The sequence below is a fragment of the Rana temporaria genome, chromosome 11, assembly GCF_905171775.1.
Source record: "Rana temporaria chromosome 11, aRanTem1.1, whole genome shotgun sequence".
NCBI classification, from domain to species: Eukaryota; Metazoa; Chordata; class Amphibia; order Anura; family Ranidae; genus Rana; species Rana temporaria.
Genome location: NC_053499.1, coordinates 123,684,152 through 123,709,203, shown reverse-complemented (window position 1 = coordinate 123,709,203; position 25,052 = coordinate 123,684,152). Strand labels below are relative to the sequence as shown.

Genomic DNA, 25,052 nt, shown 5'->3' with positions numbered 1-25,052 from the left:
GTGAGTGGAGAAGGAGGATACAATGTATATGTTTCATTCCTTGCAGAAAGAAAAACACATTTTGTAAAAAATAAATACATTTTTTTTTATAAATAAATAAGAAAAAAATAAAGAAAAATACCTAGATCAAGGTCTGATCTAGGTCAGTGTTATGGTTAGTGTTTGGGTCAAGGTCAGGGTCAAGATCAGGGTCAACAGTCAGGGTCAGTATATTTTGGACAGGATTTTTTTAAATCAGCGTCAGTGTGTAGAAAAAAAAATAGCAGCAAAATGCGCACTATTGCGTCTGGGCTGTACTAAGAGTACAAACAACAAATAACATACACATACAGTATGTGGTACTGTTACGATTGTCAGGAGCAGGAAAATTTACTTTGGGTTGTTCTTTGGTGGTAGGTTATGGTAGTAACAAGAAATATCCAGCTAAATTTAAAAACATTTTTTTTTTTTTTACTATTTTAAACCAGTTTTCCTTTATTAATGAAAAAAAATTAACAAAAATCAGGCGATATCCATAACTATTTACTACCAAATGAAAGCACAGTTTGTCCTGAAAAAAATAAAAAAAACATGGTATAATCCACCTAGATACACAAAGTAGTTGTGATGATATGTACGGTTTGCAAAATTGAGTTTAGGCATTTAGATATTTTTTTTATCGTTCGGTCTAAGGGGGTTAAAGAAATAGACAATGTAAGGATGCTTTAGCTAAGCTAACCTGAGCGGCAAACGGTACTGTACATAAACAACAAAAGATCTACACACTATTCAGTCAATTATGCTTGATTTATGAAAAACCATATGACTATAATGACTTGACAATCTCTGTCAGACTTCCTTGGTAAAGGAATCGATTTGCTGGAATAGATTCTTCCACCAAGTCATTACTGCTGCCTGACACAAGGCCAGTGTTAGGGTGTCTGCTCAATGTAAAAGCATGCATGTTCAGCTCTGACACAGTCACATTTATGCCATGTTCATTCCAAAAAATACAGTTTTAAACCCAATTCTTACAACCTTTTTCTCTACATCTCTATGGTTGTTAATTTAAATGGAACTGAAGTTTTAGTTCTTAAAAGATAATAGTAGCACATATAAAGATGTTAGAATAATGATATGATGGAATTAACTATACTACAGATAACATATGCAAACAACAATTTGATTTTAATTCATTTATTCTATGCAAGATTCTAATTTTTTCATTTTCTTACTTTTTAGGGTCATATCCAAATTCTTCAGATTACTAAAATATAGCCTTGATTAAGAAGAAACCACTGCAACATGGTGGTCACGACAACTACTACAACCACGGCAGCAACTGCTTCTGCCATGGCTACCACAACAGCGACTGCTACCACAGTTGCCATGACCACCGCTACTTTGGACTTGCGTGATTGGCTGTTTCTGTGTTATGGACTTATTGCATTTTTGACAGAGGTGATAGATAGCACTAACTGCCCTTATGTATGCCGCTGTGACAATGGCTTCATCTACTGTAATGACCGAGGTCTGACCTCCATTCCAGCAGAGATTCCAGATGATGCAACCACCCTCTACCTCCAGAATAATCAGATAAACAACGCTGGGGTACCACCAGAACTGAAAACCAAGACAAATGTTCGAGTGATCTACTTGTATGAGAATGACTTAGATGAATTTCCACTAAATCTTCCTCGATCACTGAGGGAGCTCCACCTTCAAGATAACAACATTCGCAGTGTTACACGGGATGCCCTTTCTCGGATACCACTTGTTGAAAAACTTCACCTAGATGATAACTCTGTGTCAACTGTTAGCATCGAAGATGATGCCTTCTTAGATACTCGTCAACTTCGACTGCTTTTTCTTTCACGCAACCATCTCAGCAGCATTCCCAATGGCTTACCACACACTTTGGAAGAGCTTAGATTGGATGATAATCGCATTTCAACTATCCCACTTCATGCTTTTAAAGGACTCACTAGTTTGAGGAGGTTAGTACTTGATGGAAACCTACTGGCTAATCAACGCATTGCAGACGACACATTCAGTCGACTTCAAAATTTGACTGAGTTGTCTCTAGTTAGAAATTCATTAGCACAGCCACCTCTAAATTTGCCAAGTGCACACCTTCAGAAGCTTTACTTGCAGGACAATGCTATCACTCATATCCCCTACAACACTCTGTCTAAAATGAAACAACTACAGAGACTGGACCTCTCTAATAATAACCTTACTGCACTCCCCCGTGGCCTTTTTGATGACCTGGAAAATCTGAGCCAGCTGCTTCTCAGGAATAATCCCTGGTATTGTGGTTGCAGTCTTATGTGGCTACGGGACTGGGTGAAAGCTAGGGCTACTGTGGTAAATGTGCGTGGCCTGATGTGTCAGGGTCCTGAGAAAGTTAGGGGAATGGCAATCAAAGATATCACACATGAGATGGATGAGTGTTTCGAAGGAGGTCCCCAAAGCAATTCAGCCTCTGCACATGCAACTCCTGCACTTCCTTCAATCACTACCCCACCCCAAGGTTCCCTTTTTACACTTAAATCCAAAAGACCTGGTATTCGGCTGCCAGATTCAAACTTGGATTACCCTATGGAGACTGGGGCAGCCACTAAATCTTTGGTGATAAGTGTCAAGCCACTGACTGCTGATAGCATTCGCATTACCTGGAAGTCATCTGTTCCAGCCAGTTCCTTCCGGTTGAGTTGGCTGAGACTAGGACACAGCCCAGCTGTTGGTTCTATCACAGAAACATTAGTTCAAGGAGATAAGACAGAGTATTTGCTAACTGCGCTAGAGCCCAGATCCACCTACATAATTTGTATGGTAACTATGGAAACAGGCAACACCTACTTTGCAGATGAATCCCCTGTATGTGCTAAGGCAGAAACAGGGGATATTTATGGCCCTACAACTACACTTAATCGAGAGCAAAATGCAGATCCCTTGGCTGGATTACCTTTGGCAGGCATCATAGGAGGTGCCGTCACCCTTGTCTTCCTTTTTCTCATCTTGGCATCTATTTGCTGGTATGTCCATCGAGCTGGTCAACTGTTAACTCGAGAAAGAGCCTGCAGCCGTGGCAGCCGAAAGAAAGACGATTACATTGAGTCTGGCACCAAGAAAGATAATTCTATATTGGAGATCAGAGGGCCAGGGCTTCAAATGTTACCAATAAATCCACACAGGGCCAAGGAGGAGTATGTGATCCATACCATATTTCCATCTAATGGCACCAGTCTGTACAAAAGTACCCACACGATAGGTTATGGCACTCACAGGGGATATAGAGATGCTGGTATCCCTGACACAGACTATTCTTACACATGATGAATCATTTTTTTTTTTTTTTGGACTTACCAGATACCTTCCCATAGCAAAATCTCGTTTTTTTCCTGGTGCCCACAAATGATTCATGACAAAAAGTGCAAGTTAAATAAATAGAAATTAAATAAACTTCAGCTGTGAGACAAAAGCAAAAAAAAAAAACACAACAGGAAACGAGACTCCATGGGATATTTTGTAGGAAAGTAAAAATACCAACATTCATATGGCAAAACCTGAGAATAAAGAAGAGAGTAGTAGTTGAAAGGGTTGTGTGAGAACTCGATTACATTTAATACAGCAGTTTAAATCATTGTAGAACAAGGAGATAAATTCAGAGAGATGGAAGCACTTGGATACGATTTGCATATAACCTGAGGGTTTCTTTTTTTCATTTTCCTTTTTCCCTTCTGTTAAATTCAGGGTGAAAATGAAGACATGGTGCAATGAATATTTGTTAACGTCTGTCACCAATAGAACGTATATATTTTTTTCTCTGCAAGGTCTTTTTTTTTTTTTTTTTTACAAATTGTTTTATCACTAGTGGAAATAAATGATAAACCAGAGGCAAATAATTGTGCAGATGAGAGAATTTTTTTTCTACAGCAAATCTGTTGTCATAGATTTAAAGTGAACTTTCATTAATTTCCAAAATATTGATTTGAACTGAATGACATAAAAATAGTTGTAAATTGATGCGTTACTTATGATAGACTTTACTAGACTTTTTTTTATCTAGTCTCTGTGGAAACCTTTACTGACACTCAAATCCTTCAGCAGACATCTGTAGCGTGTGATGGTAATATATGCGTGTTCAGTATCCCAATGTATCATATACTCCAGCTAACCAGAAGAATCGTGTGTTGGTTAATTAGGCAGGGAATGACAGTCTCGTTGACAATGCTTTGCAGGCCCTCTCATTAATCTGAAAAGGCAGTCTTTCTGAAGCAGGAGGAATCCGGAAAGTACAAATGAAATTTCCATTATATAACATTTTGTTGCAGATTGTTGAGTGAGTTTAGATGGTTTCAAAATTTGTGGAAGGATTCTAAATTGGTGTACTGAAAAAATATATAGCAGACAATAATTTATAATTCTAAAAACCCATTCTGTAGAATCCATACTGTAGGCACAGCTTTTTAAAGGAGTGTTTGTTTGCTCAGGAAGTCAGCTGGAGCCACAACGTGAATTATACTATAACTGACATATACAGTCTATATTAAAAGTGAACCGAAAACAATAATGTTAACATTAAGGTATTTTTTACAGTCTTGTTGGGATGGATATAAAAAGACTTACAGAAGGGCTGAAACGTTTCCTGGAGAAAGGCATTTTGACAGTCTTGTTGGAATGGATATAAAAATAATTACAGTAGGGCCGAATTGTTTCCTGGAGCAAGTTCTATTCCAGGTTCCCTCCTGTGCTAGTAAGGCATGCGTACTTGGTTGAATTATCTGCGCTAAGGGAGAGGATTGGCAAATGTGAATGTTGGTTCAATTGATCACATGACCTAGTGACTAGGCTTTCAGACATGTGGCAAGCATTGCAGAGAAATTTGAGTAGCATTTTCACAAGGCAAGGTACACATTTCAGGCCTTTTATCGATTGCTATTATACCATCCCATCAATACTGGTAACAATGTTAAGCATCCGAGCACAGGTCCGCTTTACGATTTCTATAAATACATTGAAGGAAGTAATTTTATCCATCACTGCTCGAAAATCTCGAACATATATCATTACACTTCAGTGTTTTTCATCCAAGAACATAGAAAATATATGGTAAGCCATAAAAAAGCACTTTTTTAAATTATTTCATAAGCAAACAATAGAGATGCAGCCATTTTTGAATAGAATGGCAAGACTACATTAGGGTTTATTTACTAGAGGCAAATATGATGTTTACTTTGCAAGTGCAAAACTCTTCAAGCAAAATTTCCCCAGAGCTTAATGAATGAGGTGAAGAACTGCATTTTAATGCATTTTCCTTGCAAGTGATTGGGTACTCCTTGCAAAGTAAAGTTTTACCACATTCAGCCCTGGGGAAAATTCCCTTGAAGAGTGCAACTTCACTTGCAAAAGAACTATGTATTTGCCTTAAGTAAACTTTGTTACAGCCAACATTTTTTGTAGTACCTAATATATCTAACCCTGGTACCTAGAACTTTTTATCAGAAAGGGTGGTAGCAAGTGAAATATCAATTACAACAAATTGTGTACTGGTAATAAAAAGGACAAAAAACAGCTAGGGTGGTAGCAAGTGAGATATCAATTACCAAAAATTGTGGTGTAATGGTACTATAAAAAACAGCTAAAAGGTGTCAGACTCCATCTCTAAGCCTGCGTACACACGGTCGGTCAAAACCGATGGAAACGGACTGAAGGACCGTTTCATCAGTCCAAACCGATGGTGTGTGGGCCCCATCGGTCAGTTATCCTTCGGTCAAAAATGTTATAACTTGCTTTAAAATTGAACCGATGGACGCCTAACCGATAGGTCAAAACTGACGGTTAGTATGCAAAAGCATTGGGTAAAAACCCACGCATGCTCAGAATCAAGTCGACGCATGCTTGGAAGCATTGAACTCCATTTTTCTCAGCACATCGTTGTGTTTTACGTCACCGCGTTGGACTCGATCGTTTTTTTAACTGATGGTGTGTAGGCACATCAGACCATCAGTCAGCTTCATCGGTTAACCGATGAGAACGGTTCAGACCGTTCTCATCGGATGGACTGATCGTGTGTACGCGGCCTAAGTGTAGAAATGTCATCGGCACACTAAGGATTCCTCAAGAAGGGTCCAAAGCTTTAATCACATGGTACACATATGGCACTGTTTCGGAGCCACGCAGGGCACCTTCGTAGGGCACTTGCCTGACGGGGCCCTGCATGTCTCCGAAACTTTGCCATGTGTACCATGTGACCATGTGATTAAAACTTTGCACTTTTTTGAGGAATCCTTGGTGTGCTGATGACATTTCTACATTTTGATTGCCTATGGTTTCCAGCCGTGATCATTGCAGCACCCAGCATTACTACAGACATTTTCAGGAACATGTGCATGGGGAATATTACATTTAGACTCCATCTCTACTTACATCTTTAATGACTTTTTCTTTAACAAAATCTGTGAAGATTGTAATGGATAGAAGCATACAGACTGAAAGTCTGACTTATTGCTTTAAACTCTAATACTGTTTTCACTTTTTTTCTTACATATTTTCATATTTCATTACATATAATGTCCCAACTAGATTACGATACAACCAAAAAGCCACGTTGATTGAGCTCTACCGAAAAAACTTTCAGCTGGTGAAATCTTGTGATTGCCATTAGCTGTTTTTTTCCTGACTGGCAGTTTCACCATTTCACTCAATAAATATACCACAGCTGTGTCATTAGGCTACACTACTACCATATAACACTGACCCAATCACTGAACTACTAGGATAAAAAAGCAGAATGATGCTTGCAATGTGGCATTAATTTTCCTGCTTTTCTCACGGATTTCTCTTTGCTGGCGGGTTTATATTAACAAGCAATTTGCAGTTCTCTGTGCTAGAGAAACACTGTCTGTAACAGGTGGAAAGAAGCTGAAATGTGAAAGCGGAGAATGGCAAAAAAAAAACTGTGGTAGAAAAGGAAAAAAAATTGGGAGGGTAATGCAAATTTCTCACCAATTATAACAGAAGAGGGAGTGGGAGCATATTGATGACAGTGTGCAATCTCAGAGATAAAACACAAAGTGTTGGCGGGCATTTTTATTATGCATTCTTGTTATGAAGCTGAAACCTCTAACCTTTAATAACTAGATGATATTTTTCACATGTAAATACAACATCAAGCAAGAAATGGTTAATCTTAGAACATGAGTGAAAGCCAGCAGTCGCTCAGCCTACCCACACTATAAAATATACAAGTCTTTCTGGTTTAGTCTAGCCAGTATAGATGTTTATGTATATTTGTAAAGTGTCACTGTGCAAATGCTTCACTACTCTTGCTGAAAAGCTCTTTTATTTGCTTTATTTTAGGTACTTTTGTTGGGGGTGCATTTCTGTTAAAGGTACCCTGTAAAGTCTAAAATAAAAGTCAGTTCCCTGCAAAAGAGGTATTCAACTCACTTCTCTAGTGGCCTGCGTCTCCTACCTTTTCTCTGTTCCAGCGATGCAGTTTCTGTAATGCCGCGTACACACGGTCGTTTTTTGTCTTGTAAAAAAACGTTGTTTTTTTCTCATGAAAAAAAACAAAGTTTTTCAAACTTCATTTTAAAAAACGACGTTGCCTACACACCATCGTTTTTTCAAAATGCTCTATCAAAGCGCGGTTACGTTCAGCACGTACGACAGCACTCTGTTCCATTCAAGCTCGCGTCATAACTTGCTTCTGAGCATGTGCGGGTTTAAAAACGTTGTTTTACCCACACACTATCATTTTAAATGACACAAAAAACGACATTTTGAAAAACGACATAAAAAATTGAAGCATGTTCGAATTTTTTTTTTGGTCATTTTTCAGAAGACAAAAAACAGCATTTTGCCCACACACGATCATTTTAAATGACGTTTTTTTAAAACGACGTTTTAGTTCATCACAAAAAACGTCCGTGTGTACGCGGCATAAGACTTTTTGGCACTAGAAACCTCCATCAGGTCTACCACCATGCAATGTAGTTCCATCCTATGCCACTGATATCACTGCTGACTCCTTCAGAGATGTACTAAAAGTAGCAGGAGAGGATGGAGCACCCAATATCCATTGAAATGCAAAAAAAATATGTAATTGGTATTTCTTTATTGAAAGTAGTAAGAGATGGGTCAAGCCAATGCGTTTCGGGGGAAAAGACCCTCCAGTCCACTCTTCAGTCCTGAGGAAGGCAGGGTCTTTCCCCCGAAATGCTTTGGCTTCACCATCTTTTTCTACTTTCAATAAACAAATACAAATGACCCCCATTTTTACATTTCATTGGATAGTGGGTGCTCCCTCCTCTCCTACCACTTTTAGTACACATGGAAATGACCTCAAACCCGTACACATAGGCAGCAGCCCAGGCCCATAAAAAGGAGCTCACCATCTCCTTCCAGGTGTAGTGGAGCAGAAAAAATTGAAAGAGGACTCTTCCATCCTACCTCAAACCATCACATAACCAGTGACTTACAATGAACTGAGTCAGTCCAGCACAATCTCCAACCCTACATAAGTTTTCTACGGAGATGTGGAAATCTGGGGAGGTGCAGACAGCAGACAATCCCAAAAGCACTTAGTACTTAGTACAAGCACTTAGTCTTATGGAGGCTGTAGTGATTGAAAAGAGAAAATGACATAGGCCACTGCAGAGTACAATACTTCATCTAATGCAAGAAACTGTCTAAGATTTTTTGACAGTTCACAGGGTTGCTTTAATTGAATATGACACTTCGCTTATAATGTTCAGGATATCATTATTCACTGCATTTATTGTCATTTACTATGATATGTCTTCATATTAGAGATTCCAAATCTGAGCAAAGATTTCATGCTCACATAAAGAGCTAGAGTGACATATTTTGTGTTAGTTTTGAATAAAATGGGTAAGAGTTAGAACCTCTGAAGTCTACTGTTGTCGGTGTTTCCATTTGTGAGATTTACCCTTTCTTCCTCTCCCAGTGACCATTGTTCCATAGAGATACCTCTAAAAAACCTTACGGATGGTCTCATCCTTCCCCACTAAAAAATTAGAACAAAGAAAAAATGTATAGATGTCTGTTTCCCTGTTGAAAATATTTTTCCTGCCCCAGTGGCCAGTGCTGTCTACAGTATGTACCCATCGGGGAAAGCTCTCCAACGTAGACCGAGCCTGGTACATATTATAAACTTTCCCCATTTTATTTAGAACAAGACAAAATGTTTTTAATAGAGTTTCACTTTCTAAGAGATTAAAAGGAGGACATACAGCCAAAGGTATAGCATAGCTGGAAATAAAATGTATGTATGAAATGGCAAAGACAGGAGCTGGGCACAAGCATATTGTTAAAGTCTAATTTGTGCCATATACATTATAGCAGAAAAATGATTGTAGTGCCCAAATTTGCAAAAATAAACATATTTATTGGTTATAGCACTAATGCAACATCAGACAGGAATAGTGGCAACTGTTTGTTCAACTTGTAAAATTAAGACATTGAACAGTAGGAGGGGCATTACATTAAAAGTTTCCTTAACTCACTTCATACCAGCAAAGAGGGTTTTTCTAATTTGATTCTAGACAAACGACTAATGCCTCGTGCACACAACCGTTTTTTCCGTTGGAATAAACTCTAATGGGTTTTTCCCGACGAAATTGCGCTCAAGCTGTCTTGCATACACACAGACACACCAAATTCCGACTGTCAAAAACGCGGTGACGTACAACACTACGACAAGCCTAGACAAATGAAGTTCAATGCTTCCGAGCATGCGTTTAATTGTTTCCGAGCATGTGTGTTTTTTTCTCTGTCGGAATTCTATACAGACGAAGGGAATTTCCGATAGAATTTTTTTCCGTTGGAAAAAAAGAGAACATGTTCTTTTTCTAAGTCCGATGGAAAAAGTCAGATGGGGCACACACGCGGTCGGAATATCGATTGATAAAATTCCGTCTGACTTTTTACATCGAAAATTCCGACCGTGTGTATAAGGCATAAGGCCTTGGTTGCATACATTTCCAAAAATATGAATCTCTTTCGATACCATAAAACCAGATAAATTATAGTTAGAGCTACCCATCCCATCATTGGCATTTCAGCAGGGGTGGAAGCCATCTGGGAGTCTGCTGATCACAGCAGACCAAGGCAGATATCCTTTCAAAAAAAGAAGAAATTCACCAGGCTGGATTGTTCCCAAACATTTAACCACAACCTAATATCAATGAGCATCCATTGTGGGGGCACAGGAAATAAAAAGAAACAGCTGTATCAGACATTAAAAATGATGTAAGAATTATGGCTTTGTGAGAGTAGGGTCATGAAAACAATGGTGGGTGGGTGGCAGCAGAAGTACAAAGAACCACAGGAATGGAGTGAGTCTATAGCAAAATAGAAGGTAAAAGCCTGCAAATGTCGTTTTATCACTTGTGACATTTCGCTTGATTATCCTGCATTCAAGCATGTGTTTGTCAAACTCACAGGCAAATGAATGGCAATCATGAAAAATGCATGACACTTTACAGGATTGTAGGTTATCAAAGATTGCAATTTATTTTTTCATTTAAAGGAGTTCGATCAAATTGCACATTAAGTGATGTATAGAACGGATACCTGATTCTAAAAGAACCAATCTGTATTCATTGTTTGAGAAAGTATGCATCAGTAATGTACTTTTGGGCAAAAGTGGATTATTTATGAGAACTGTACTGTATATAGTTAGCAACTAGCATTTTAACATAGTACGTCAAAGGTGGTAAATTAATTTGAAGTTAATCTGCATTTATTTAAGTGAATATGGGTTGGTAATTGCTAAGTAAAATGACACATTTCCTACAATATTACTGTATCTCAGAGTATTCTTAGATTAATGACACATATAATTTCCCCCCAGTGGAAAATTCACTTACCTGATAATTAATTAATCATTGTGCTTAATACTTCGCTATGCTTGTAACTTATTGATGGTTTTTATAATGGTAATTTTAAAAGAATAATTTAGCAATAATGGTTTCCTAATAAAAGATTACAACTTTTTTGGGGCTGAAAAAGAATAAAAATGCATAGGACGTTAATTACAACAGCCAACCAGTTGGTGATAATAAAATAATTTACAGTTCCTCCTCTAGTGCTAATAAAGTAAAAAAAAAAAAAAACACCCAGATTAAACTTGTTTCTGAGTGTTTGTTCAGTGAGGAGTGGAAGGTATCCGTTTTCTGTACTTGAGACAGAATTGCAAAACGGAAATTCAGTGCGTCCTACCATAGTACTTATTAGTGCTCCCCCTTGTTTGGTCTTCCTACAAGCTAAGTGGATCCCATGGGGTCTGTAAATGTATACAATACATCTGTTTTTTTTTTATTGTTTTTTTTTTATTCCTCTGCCACTTGATTTTTTTAAGCAACATGCCCTTTAGCTACCAAGCTACTGATTTATGTCAGTAGAAGGTTTGAATAAGGGATGCATCGATTTCCAGAGTTTTAAGTTCAGCACATTTGACAGTAAACCAAACCACAGAGCCAGGAATGTACATTGTAGAGTTGGCAACTGACGTCCTCACGAGGCACAATTGATGACACCATCACTGCCAAGTTGTGACAGTGACATGGCTGATGAAACTTTTAAAAACATATGTAATATTATGTAGGAAACCCACAAAGATTATTAAACCTTGCATAAAATCCTGAAATACACATGCATTTTATATTCATGGCTAAGTCTTCTCATAACATTTTAATACCACGACACAGTGAGCTGCAACACAAAAAATAATTGTCTGTCTTTTCAAAATGCAGCACACTGCAATATACAAAACATTAGCGTTATGTTGTTCTATAGCAGTAGTCTCCAAACTGTGGTCTGGGCCCTTTGCTTGCTTTAATCCTGCCCTTGGGGCACTATTTACATCTACTGATATCAACAAGGGGGCATAATTCCCCCACTAATACAATTGAAGGGGCAGAATTTCTCCCAATGAGACCAACGCTAGGGCACAATTCCTCCCAATGGCACCAATAATGGGGCCCAGTGACACGATTCCTCCCAATGACACCAATGAAAGGGCAAAATTCCTCCCACTTACACCAACGACGGAGGCATCATTCCTCCCACTGACACCAAAGATTGAGCAATGTTTATTCCCACTTATATCAGAACCTTTTCTGCTTCCAGTGGCCACAGGCCAGCCAACCTTAAAAGGGTTGTAAAGGCAGATTTTTTTTAATCTTAATGCATTCTATGCATTCGAATAAAAAGCTTTCTGTGTGCAGAAGCCCCCTAACACTTACCTGAGGTCCCTCCATGTCCAGCGATGTCCATGAATGTCTCAGACGTCTGAGATTCTCCCTTCTGATTGGCTGAGACACAGCAGCTGAGCCATAGCCTGCTACTGCTGTCAATCAAAGTCATCTAGCAAATCAGGAGAGAGAGAGGGGGTGGGGCTCCATATCATAATGGACACAGAGCTATAACTCAGCTCAGGTGCCCCCATAGCAAGCTGCTTGCTGTGGGAGGCACTCAACAGGAGGGAGGGGCCAGGAGCACAGAAGAGAAGGATCTGGGCTGCTCTGTGCAAATCCACTGCACAGAGGAGGCGAGTATAACAGGTTTGTTATTTTTATAGGGGGGGGGAGAGACTTTACAATCACTTTAAGTCTGAAGTACAGTAAACTGTTTATAAAGTTTGGAGACCCTTGTTCTATAGCACAAATGTGTTGCAGAGCACTGTAGAAGTACGTTAGGGGTGCAACGAACACTAAAGGGCAATGCACTGGAGGACATATGCAGGTTGTGGCTAGAACATAAATTATATTGCAGGTTATGATGGGCATTGTGGTGTGAATGAGTCTCTCAACAGCAAACACAAGAATGCAGCAAATTATAAACAATGAACCATGTGAGCTGTTAAAATAGTAAATAGCTATCTGAATGGTGGACTGCAGTGAAGGAGAAAGACGAATACTTTAGCTAGTAGTCCATTTTTAGGGCCCATTCACACCTGAGCGTTTTGTAGCCTGAAGCCTGAAGCTATAAAACGCTAGAGGGTAAAAAATCCATTATTCTCAATGGAGATGGTTCACATCTCCACTCCAAAACAGCTGAAGCTGAACACCTGAAGCTCAAACAAGTTCTGGACTCTTTTTTGTCGCTCGAATTGGGCTGATTTGGGCGTTTTTGAACGTTTGTATTCCCATAGAAACTAATGGAAATGCTTGATTTAAGCGTCTAGCGTGACAACGAGCGTTTCTACGGGCATTGTGTCGCTTTAATCTGTTCTGTGAAATAGAATATTCACCCAAAAAGAAGATAAAAAAAAATCTACAAACATATCAACAAATGATGAAAGATGATCATTATTGGCTAAAAAAAAAAAACGTTGAAGTTCAAAAACGTCGGACAACGCAGTATGCAAACGTGCAAATACGGGTGTCAAAACGCCGGAAAAAGCGCTTAAAAACTATACGCTCAGGTTTGAATGGGGCCTAAGGGTCCATTGTCACTATTGCGGATTTTCACATATGAGTATTTTAAAATTAGTTTGTAAAAGTTTTGAATCATGTTCTTCTAGTTTGCATGCTGGGCCAATGAAAACGAGTACACATGCTCTTAAGACCTTAGGAAAAGTGGAAAACATGGCCACATTTTGTTATTCCATTATTCCTTAGACAGAACCATCCTATAACCATTGACTATGTTGGGTACAAGCTATTCCTTGCTGTTTATGTGCAATTGGTTTCCTACCAAACAGCACACAATCACAAGAGGGGAAATTGGACCTTAGAGAACACAAGAAGAAAGCATTTACTTTCCCAAATAAAAAGTTCTTATTCTTAAATTTAAGTGCAGTAATGCACAACAAGAAACCAGACTCCATCCTACACTGCTCTGGCATCCTTAGATTGAATTTTGATTGGTTGCTATGGTTTATTAAGCTTACGGAATAACACCTTATAATAAGAATCCTGTTAGATGAGCCATTTACTTACAAAGAATCCAAACAATGCATACAAGCTATTAAAAGTACTGTGACGGTTTCCATCTACTTTAAAATACCCATTAAATCAGTAAATATGGAGTTTTCATCCACTACTTTATGCATACAAGACCTAAGGATTATACCATTGTCATGGTGGTCAAACAACTTTCCATTTTTTATTCTGGCCTTTGTAAGATAATCATAGTGAGGCTAGGCTTTGGAATACCCAACAATAGACAGAACAATAACTATTCTTGGAATTAGGGCTGCAACTAACGATTATTTTCATAATCGATTAGTTGGCCGATTATTGTTTCGATTAATCGACTAATCGGATAATCTTAAAAAAAAGTGTGGTGTACAATTTAGTTAATATGTAAATAAAATAAAAAAGGCAATTTATTCTTAAATATCCATATGCAGTGGTCAAAAAAATAACCAACTACAGTAATTGTAATGCTTTCTATTACCTCCACTTTCTTTGGGTTCAGATGCTGATCTTCCCTGCAGTCTTTAAAGTGATTTTTTATATTTTTAAACAAACTTGTTATACTTACCTGCTCTCTGTAATGGTTTTGCACAGAGCCGCCCTGATCCTCCACTTCTGGGGTCCCTCACTGATGCTTCTGGCTCCTCCTGCCCTCAGAGAGCCTCAATAGCAAGCTGCAAAGTATAGTATAGAGCAAGGTAAAAAAACTTCTGCCTTTAGAACCACTCACTTCCTGCCCAGGACTACATGTCCCATGAGGCATTGCTCCTCTCACTTTCACATTCACAGATTCTCAGGCACTTAGTGACATGTATGAATGGTGTACTGAGCTGTATGTGTGCTGCACTGTATTTCCTGATATGTAAACAAATAATGCATACTGGCCCAGATTCACGTAGAATCGCGGGGGCGTAACGTATCGTAGATACGTTACACCACCGCAAGTTTTCATCGCAAGTGCCTGATTCTCAAAGCACTTGCATGAAAACTTACGCTGGCGGCCTCCGACGTAAGCCTGCGTAATTCAAAGGGGCGTGTGCCATTTAAATTAGGCGCGCTCCCGTGCCGGACCTACTGCGCATGCTCCGTTTCCTGCCGTGCTTTGCGCAAAGTGACGTCATTTTTTGGAAAGGCGACGTGCGTAGCGTACTTTCGTATTCCCGGACGTCTTGCGCAAGAACAAAAAAATTTCAAATTTCGACGCGGGAACGACGGCCATACTTTATACAGCACATACGTGGGCTGTGTAAAGTTAGGGCAGCAAAAACGACGACTAACTTTGCGACGGGAAACTAGACTAGCAGCGACGTAGCGAACGCGAAAAACCATTGTGGATCGCCGTAACTACTAATTTGCATACCTGACGCTGGTTTACGACGCAAACTCCCCCCAGCGGCGGCCGAGGTATTGCATCCTAATATCCGACAGTGTAATTCAAATTACACCTGTCGAATCTTAGGGCTAACTATGCGTAACTGATTTTATGAATCAGTCGCATAGTTAGGAAGACCCTAAAACTGAGATACGACGGCGTATCAGGAGATACGCCGTCCTATCTCTTTTGTGAATCTGGGCCACTATATGCAGGCCAACTAATCAACTGGACGATTCATCGATTATGAAAATAGTTGACAACTATTTTCATAATCGATTAGTTGTTTCGGCCCTACTTGGAATTTCATCTAAAGAGTTCTTTGTCTGAATTTCTCAGTTCATGTTTCTCCTCAGTAAGCTTTCCACCATCATCCGAGCGGTGGTTAGTCAGCCATAACAGCTTACTGAGGAGGAACAGGAAGTGAGAAATTCAGACAAAGAAAACAAAGAAAAAAAAATTTAGAAGGGAAATCGAAGGAAAAGGTAAGTGGACCAACAATGCACTAGCTTAAAAGGAACCCGTTTAGAAAATAAAAAAATGAACCTTTACAACCCCTTTAAACTTCAGTTTACAGATGTGAGAATAATGATAGTACAAGCCTGATTGGCCTGCTGACAACTCTGACTTTTTAAAGTGCACTTTTAGTGCAAATACAAATATTTTTAGATTCATTTCCCCCACCCTCTCTCTTTTATTCCACTGGTTCTGATTCATAGAGATGTCAGCTGTGTGGCCGCATGATGAAATCTTCTTGGTTGAGCCTACTCAGGTGTTCTGCAATCCGTTCTTACTCCATGTGAGCTCTCAGTAGGTCTAAGGCATGGTCCACACCTATGCAGGTTGCAGTTTGCATATGCCAGTTGAATTTTGCATTTTTCAATACATGGTTTTGTTCCATTGAAGCGTATGGAACTAAAAACCAGAAAAAAAAAGTCCCTGTCCCCTTCCATAAAATGCACAGATGTGAACGTGACCCATAGGAAACCATGTTAAATGGACTGTAGTTTGTTTCTACAAAATTCAAAATGCACTCAAAAATGCAGAGGTGTGAACCAGGCCTAAATGATTGCAGAACACATGAATGGGCCCAGAGGCGGCTCTAGGCTTTGTGAGGCCCTAGGCAAAACTTAGACATGGGGCCCCACTCATGGCCATAACGTAAAAAAAATATTCAAGCAAGAAAAATGGCTGCATAAAATGCACGGATCTAACCCACAGGTGATCAGCGCCACTTCCAGGGCACCCTCCTCACCCATCAGACATATTCAGACAATGCAAGGGGTTGGAGAGAGGGGGAGGTGGAAAAGAGAGAGGGGTAACAGAGAGATCTGATGACACCGAAATGAGTATTAATCACAGGCAAATTAGGCGGCCGCGAGGCCCCTGTGAGTGCGAGGCCTTAGGCGACCGCCTAATTTGCCTAATTAGAGAGCCACCTCTGAATGGGCCCAATCGAGACAATTTGCCAAGGAGGCCACAAAGCCGAGATCTCGTTCGATTTAGTACCTGTGAATAGAAGACTTGAAGGTGGGGGTATTAAAAAAACAAAAGGAAGTGTAACTAACTGCAGTTACACTTCAAGGGCCTCATTCAGATAGGTGCTGGCACCCATACTGAATGCAGATTGTTTTTTTTTGGGCATCTGCATCAGGCTCAAGCTGCATACAGGCAGCCTATAGAAGTACATCACAGATGTAGCGATTGGATGGACACAGCTACATATCAAAATTTGACAGTCATGCAGGATTGGCTGCACAAGCCTGAACGTACAGTCTGTCAGATGTGGCTAGGGCTAGGGTTGCCACCCTTTAAACCCAAACACATTGAATTACACAGGTTCTGAGGTGAATTTAACCACTTCAGCCCCCGGAAGAATTTACCTCCTTCCTGACCAGAGCACTTTTTGCGATTTGGCACTGCGTCGCTTTAACTGACAATTGCGCAGTCGTGTGACGTTGCACCCAACCAAAATCAACGTTCTTTTTTTCCCACCAATAGAGATTTATTTTGGAGGTATTTGATCACCACTGCAGTTTTTATTTTTTGCGCTTAAAAAAAAAAAAAAAAAAAAAAAGCGACAATTTAGAAAAAAATATATTTTTTACTTTTTGCTACAATAACTTCCCCCCAAAATATATAAAAAAACTAATGTATTTCTCAGTTTAGGCAGGTATGTATTCTTCTACCAATTTTTGGTAAAAAATTTGCAATAAGCGTATATTGATTGGTTTGCGCAAAAGTTATAGCGTCTACAAAATAGGGGATCTTTTATGGCATTTTTATCATGAATTTTTTTTTAATAGTAATAGCGGCGATCAACAAAGTTTATCGTGACTGCGACATTATGGTGGACACATTGGACACTTTTGATACCATTGTCATTTATACAGCGATCAGTGCTATAAAAAATGCACTGTTTACTGTGTAAATGACACTGGCAGGGAAGGGGGTGATGAAGAGGTTAAGTGTGTCCTAGGAAGTGATTCTAAAGCCTCGTACACACGACCGAGGAACTCGACGGGCGAAACACATTGTTCTCCTCGTCGAGTTCCTTGTTAGGCTGTCGAGGAACTCGACAAGGCATGTTTCTCCATTCCCGTCGAGGAAAAAGAAGACATGCTCTATTTTTGGCTTGACGGGATCCTCGACAGTTTCCTTGGCAAAAAAAAAATCCCAGCAAGTTTCTTGCTGGTTTTTGCCGAGAAACTCGGTCGTGTGTACAAGGCCTAACTGTGGGGGGGGCTGGGCTACAAGTAACACGACAGTGATCGCTGCTCCCAATGAAAGGGAGCAGTAGATCACTGACCTGTCACTAGGCAGAACAGGGAAATGCCTTGTTTACATAGGCATCTCCCTGTTCTGAAGCTCTGTGACACGATCAAAGCAACGTACAGGTACGTTGCTTTGCGCAGCCGTGCCATTCTGCCGACGTATATCGGCGTTAGCTGGTCTGCAAGTGGTTAATGCAGATAAGGCACCAAGTGAGTTTAATTACCACCTTAATCAGCCAAGATGTGGCTGTGTCCATGCATCCGCTTTGTTTGTATCCACTTCTATAAGCTGCCTGCCTACAGCTGGGGAAAGATGCAGAGGTCAAAACAAATGCAGCATGCAGGCCGTATTGGATGCCAGCCTCCGTCTGAATGAGGAGCCTAATGCCACGTACACACGATCGGAATTTCCGATGGAAAGAGTCATTGGAAATTCCGATGAACTCCATCGGAGTTTAAATATAGAACATGTTTTATTGTACTCCGATGGAATTCGTCGGAATTCCGATGAGCTTTTGGTCGTGTGTATGTGGCATAAGTCACCAACGAACTGATAGCATAGTGTACATAGTGATCAGTTGCTTACAACTCTTCGCGCAGAAGCTGTCACTAAGAAAAAAAAGCCCAGCAACTCAGGCAAGGAAGGCTGATTGAGCAGCTAAGTTTATAAAAACTGTATCCCAGTAGACTGCAGGATTTAAACAATTTGCGCAACAGAGAAAGGGGGCTGCCATTCTCCCTGAGGAGGCATTTCCAGGAATGCTCTGCCTATAAACATATTACACAGCTCTTCCCAGAAGGGATAAGCCTGTTATCATCTTCTTAAGAACACATTAGTTATTCCGTTTAACATGATGACATGTGACAGTAATCCAGTTATGCAGGTAGTTGGATAATCAGGGGTCCCTTGAGGGGGTACAGGCTTGTGTTAAAACAAACTCTGTAATATAATTATTTGCAGATTAAACAGACCTATTCACAGCATAATGTGTGGGTATTGCTTAATGCCCTCCCTTTAATCTAGGCCTATGAAAATATTTTGTTACGTTGCAGAGGTTACATTTCCATAAATGATATACCGGCCCTGTTCCTTCTGAAGATGCCCTGTGCTTGCTCCCATAAGTATATGAAGGTTTATTGCTTGGCAACAAATTCCGCTAAAAGATTACTCTTGCAGCAGTAGTAGCTAAATCCACCATTTAGAAACAAACAAATGCACCCATGTTTACCATGGGTACAGCCTTTCACTTACTGAGCCGGAGGAAATGCCAATGAACTAAAAGTGTGGTGATCACTGCACTCATGTTCCATTGAAAACTACACGTCTGTCTGCCGCTGTGTCACATGAGACTTGTAGTTTATTAATCCCCAGATCTCTGTGAATGAATGACATTGCTGTGTGGGTTCTGAGGCAAAGAAAAACCCCCTCGTACTCTTGGGAAAGGGATTATATGTGCACCATGGCACAAAATTATACACGGGTGTAACATGGTGCAAAAGGTGAAGTTAACCTTTAACCGCTTTGCGCCTGCCCCATGAAGATATACTGCTGTAGGGGGCCGCTCTTCACTGGATCAGGTACAGTGGAACCTCGGTTGGTTCGAGAGAGTTTTGATTTGCAACTTTTTTTTTTTAATTCTGACTCGGATTGCGAGTGTTGAATTCAAGCTAAATAGGCCTGCAGTACCTCATTTGGCCTAAGAGATGGGGGGGCGCAGGAGCCAAGAAAAGCCGAACATTGGCCTGCAGTACCTCATTTGGCCTGAGGCACGGGGACGCAGAAGCCAAGAAAAGCCGAACATTGGCATGCAGTACCTCATTTGGCCTGAGGTACGGGGGCGCAGGAAACAAGCCGAAGTGTCCTCGGGCCTTTTCGGATGTTTTCGGCACTCTCTGGCGCCCCCCCCCCACCTCTGGCCGCATTCGGTATTTCATCCCATTGAAGTCAATGCGTAACAAATTATTTTTGTTTCCATTGACTTCAATGGGAAAACTCGCTTTGATATGCGAGTACTTTGGATCATGAGCATACTCCTAGAACGAATTATGCTCGTAATCCGAGGTTCCACTGTATTTGATACATAATCAGCGTCTGATTGGTATTCGTCACAGCACAAACCGAACAGTTGGTCCTGACCAATGATCGAACACTCGAACAATGATTGGCTCCGTCATTCAGGGAAGGGAGCTCTGTGTTGAAAATAACACAGAGCTCCGAACACTGACAGGCGACCATGCTGTTTTTTTCCAGGAAAAAAACAGCAAGTTTGCTTGGTAATAGCACACTATAACACACACAGTAAACATTGTTAGGCACACATTTAACCCCTTGATCACCACTAGATGTTAACTCATTTCCAGCCAGTGTCATTAGTAAAGTGTCAGTATAAAGTATTAACACTGATCACTGTATTAGTGTCACTATTGATGTCATTGTCAGTTAGTGTACCCCCCAGGCAGCATCATCATTTCAGATTGCTCGCCACACTATTACAGCCCCTCTATAAGTCTTTGATCACCACCATTACTAGTATAAAAAATAAAAATGTCATTATCTATACCAAACACTATACCTTTCATGCAAACCAAATAATATACCCTTATAGGGATTTTTATTTAATTTTTTACCAAAGATATGCAATAGAATAAATAAAGAAATTGGATTTAATTTTTTTTATTGGATATGCTTTAAAGCAGAAAGTGAAAAACTTTTTTTTTTTTCCAAAATTTTCCGTCTTTTTTTCATTTCTATTGCAAAAAACAAAAACCCAGTGGTGATCAAAAACTATCAAAATAAAGTTCTATTTGTGTGAAAAAAAAAAAAATTGCGTACATTGTTGCACGTCCGAGTAATTGCCAGTTAAAGTGGCGCAGTGATGAGTAGCAAAAAATGCTCTGGTCATGAAGAGGCTAAAATCTTCCGGAGGTCAAGTGGTTAAAGAGGCATCCTCGCAAAACATTACCAGAAAAAAAAAAGTACTACATATTTCAGTTTTTATAAATCATTTACTAAATTGTGTAGACAGAAAGCCATTAAAGCCTTTCCACCATATTTCCCACCCAGAGCAGTTCGCTCACATTACAAGCATTGATTATACCCCGAAAGCTTTATATGTAGGGTCTTCAAGGTGAATGGCCTTATGTGAAGTTCTGTATTGACCATAATGGACCGTGTGTGCTGGGTAACAGGGGAAGCGCCCAGCCTCAAATGTTAAAACTTTATTTTGGCTACTTCTAGATAATTGTGGCTAAATTCAACAGGAGATCTACACGACAAAGTGCAGGAAAATTTGACTAGTGAGAAGACTCCGTATAGTTCAAGAAATATTAGATCAGTAGTGTCAAACTCAATTTTCATTGCGGGCAGCATCAGCAATGTGGTTGCATTCAAAGGGCCTCTGGGGTGGGCTTCATACAGATTAAAGGGTTTAGGAGTGCATTAGGTGCAGAGTTCAGAATTATGCTACATACAGAGTGCAGAATTCAGGAGTGCGCTATGTACAGAGGCACGGTTCAGGGATGCGTTATGTACAGAATGCATCTCCAGGGGTGCCCTATGCACAGAATACAGCGTTCGGGGGAGTGCTCTGCTAGGTTTGAGGTGCGCTATGCACAGTGTGCAACCCCAACCTCCCGCTTCCCCCCCCCCCCAAGCTTCATCACATCTCTCTCCTACCTGGTCCAGCTTTTCCTGTGTAGACCGCTCTATCTTACCTTGATTTAGATTCCTGGAGATCTGTCCCTGCCATACCCCACCTTGAGTGCGTGTAGGGATCTGTTAGTTCCAGGAGCTACTGAGAGCAAAGCTGTCCCTTGAAAAAAAAACAGAAAGCTTCTGTTTTTAAAAGTGACAACAGGGACCAGGAATGGAGAGTGAGAGCAGGACGTGGCGGAATAGAGTTCTGCCATGTTCTGAATGCAAAACTGGGTGCAAGGGCCACATGATACCCGAACAGGCCAGCTTGGGCCCACAGGCCTTCTGTTTGACATATTTGCTTTGGTCTCATTTAATGACGGCATGCTTCCTCTAAAAACACATTAACAGTTTTTTTAAAGTGCATTTTCAAGGGGCAGAGTCTGTAAAAAAGAGTGTCCCCATTCGGGTTTGCCTAGGGAATTGGAGAAATACAATTCAACGTTTGTGACATTGGGAAACCACCCTCTTGTGAAGGGATACTGCCTAAAAAGTACTGATACGTAGACCACCCAAAGGCTGTCCATACTCAGGCTTTTGATCGGATTGGAGGGGAAGCAACTCTGGTTCTTAGAACACATTAAAACACGAGGCCACACAAGGTCCAGATGTTTGATTTGTAATTGTGTGCATTACTTTATTCGCACACTATACAGTTATCTAGATGCTCGCATCTGTTACACCACTTGTGAAAATCTCATTGAGTATGGCAGCATTATAAAGTACTGTGCTTGTTTTTGAGCTGCTCAGGCACAAATATTGTATAACTGTTCACAAGGGGGCCAGTACATACAGAGATTTAATATTTTAATTTGCGGTATGTAGTCCGCAGACCTGGTAATATTCTGGTACACATTCTTTTTCCATAGCCACCCTCATAAAAAAAAAAAGTGGCTGTAGATAAGATAAGCACAATGTCCCACAGGATGCAGGGGCACTGAATGGTAGTGTTAGTAGTTGTGCGCAGTAAGTGATGTGGGAATCCCAGCTGTCAGACTTACTGTCATCTCTGCCGGCTTGTGTCTCAGCTAAACCTGTTAGTCTGTGACCTCTAAGACACCAGCATCTGGGAGGCTAAATTGGATAACGTCTATTTGTACAGTGCATTTACTGAATGTGGCAGCATTGTAGATAAAGCTGTGAAGCATACGCAGTGATGAATAGTACATGTATGCTAAATACATATGGATATCCGATATGATTTAAGCCTTTAAAATCTTTCTCAAAATGTATGCGAATGTGTCAGTGTATATTTTCGTATTCTATATACCCAAATTTAGGCTTCTAAGCTGCTTAGGTCAGCAATTTAGAATTGGCTTTAATTCTTCATCTAGACTGATGTTTTTTACTAAGTTTTTTTTATGCGATTCCCTTGACAATATTTAAGGTGGGGATACAGAAGATGGTAATCATGTACAGCTCATTGCAGTCTTTTATTAATGAAGCTGTAATGCACAAAAAAGCTAATCTCCTACTTGAACAAACCATCCTAAGCCATATTCTCTAAAAGAAAGGCAAAATCCCTTTGCTTGCTTTACACATACCCCTGATTAAGTATGCGCCAATTGCTTCTGCAGATAGAGAAGACAGATAAAGTTTGAAAATACAGTATACCATTTAGGCTGCATTCACACCTGAGCGTCGGTCGTTTTTTCCAGGGTTTTCATGTTTATTTGCGCGTTTGCATACAGCGTCGTCCGACGTTTTTGTACTTTGACATTTTTTATTTTAGCCAATAGGATAAATTATCATCTTTTCATCAATTGTTGCTTTGTTGGTAGATTTTTTTTATCTTCTGCCTGGGTGAAATGTTCTATTGATTAAAGCGACGAAACGCCCGTAGCAAACGCTCGTTGTCGCGCTAGTCGCTTGAATCAAGCGTTTCCATTACTTTCTATGGGAAATGGAAACGCTCAACGACCAAACCGCCTGATATGCGCAACAAAAAAGGGTCCAGAACTTGTTTGAGCGTCAGGCGTTTTGGAGTGGATATGTGAACCATCTCCATAGGGAATAATGTATTTTTTCCCCTCTAGCGTTTAACGTCGCGCTTCAGGCGACAAAACGCTCAGGCGTGAGTGCAGCCTTAGGCCCCGTACACACGTCCGAGGAACTCGACGTGCCAAACACATCGAGTTCCTCGGCGAGTTCAGTGTGGAAGCCGCCGAGGAGCTCGGCGGGCCGACTTTCCTCATTGAACAACGAGGAAAAAGAGAACATGTTCTCTTTTCGGCCCGACGAGTTCCTCGTCGGCTTCCTCGCTGAAAAGTGTACACACGACCGAGTTTCTCGGCAGAATCCAGCTCCGTCCGAGTTTCTGGCTGAATTCTGCCGAGAAACTCGGTCGTGTGTACGAGGCCTTAGAGTAGGTAGAGAGAACCTGTACTCAAATGTTAATGGGGTTTTAAAGGTTAATTTTTCATTTTCTAAATAGGTTCCTTTCAGCTAGTGCATTGTTGGTTCGCTTACCTTTTCCTTCTAAATGTTTTTTTCTTTGTCTGAATTTCTCACTTCCTGTTACTCCTCAGTAAGCTTGCCCCCTATCGTCCAAGCCGTTCTGGCTGGGGGTTAGTCAGCGTGCTTGCCCCCCTCCCTTGGGACTACATCCCTGTGGGGAGACTGCCCGCAGGGATGTAGTGCCAAGGGAGGGGGTGAGCACACTGACTAACCCCTAGTCAGAACGGCTCAGACGATAGGGGGCAAGCTTTCTAGGAGGAACAGGAAGTGAGAAATTCAGACAAAGAAAAAAACATTTAGAAGGAAAAGGTAAGTGAACCAACAATGCACTAGCTGAAAGGAACCTATTTAGAAAATGAAAAATTAACCTTTAAAACCCCATTAACATTTGAGTACAGGTTCACTTAGTACAATGTACTAGCTTAAAGGAACCTATTTAGAAAATGAAAAACAAACCTTTACAACCCCTTTAACGTAATGTTAACCTAGTCTTGTTAGCATAAATAATTACAACAGCTATAAGCTTAAATACTTATCATTTTTGGAGAAAATGCTGTTTCAGGCGTCCTACAATGCCAGTCATGTGATCAAATGCCCAGGTACTTGATCATACGATCTCTACTGAAATGAATGATCAGAATTTATATCGACTGGTCCTCCCCTTCAGGAAAAACGGCCTAGGCTTTCAGTTCGAGGCCTAAAGAAACATTTTTTAAATAAAGATGAGTATTCAGCCTCTGTTTTACTCATGGTGTATCTAGCCCAGTAAGACGGTTATAGCAGATTCATATTAGTACAGGTCCACTCTAAATAGAAGCCAA

The 25,052-nt window shown here is 40.4% G+C and overlaps 2 protein-coding genes across 4 annotated transcripts in view; one reads left to right on the top strand and one right to left on the bottom strand.

Annotated features, from left to right (window-relative positions):
• The window catches only part of FLRT1 (fibronectin leucine rich transmembrane protein 1), a 150,913-nt gene extending 145,291 nt beyond the window's left edge, over nucleotides 1-5,622 (top strand). The window contains exon 3 of the mRNA XM_040329045.1: nucleotides 1,222-5,622. Within this exon, the coding sequence (XP_040184979.1) occupies nucleotides 1,285-3,318 (2,034 nt within the window). The 5' untranslated portion in view covers nucleotides 1,222-1,284 and the 3' untranslated portion in view covers nucleotides 3,319-5,622. The remainder of the gene's footprint in view (nucleotides 1-1,221) is intronic.
• MACROD1 (mono-ADP ribosylhydrolase 1) overlaps nucleotides 1-25,052 on the bottom strand; it is a 1,095,428-nt gene that overhangs the window by 534,686 nt on the left and 535,690 nt on the right. The window lies entirely within an intron of this gene.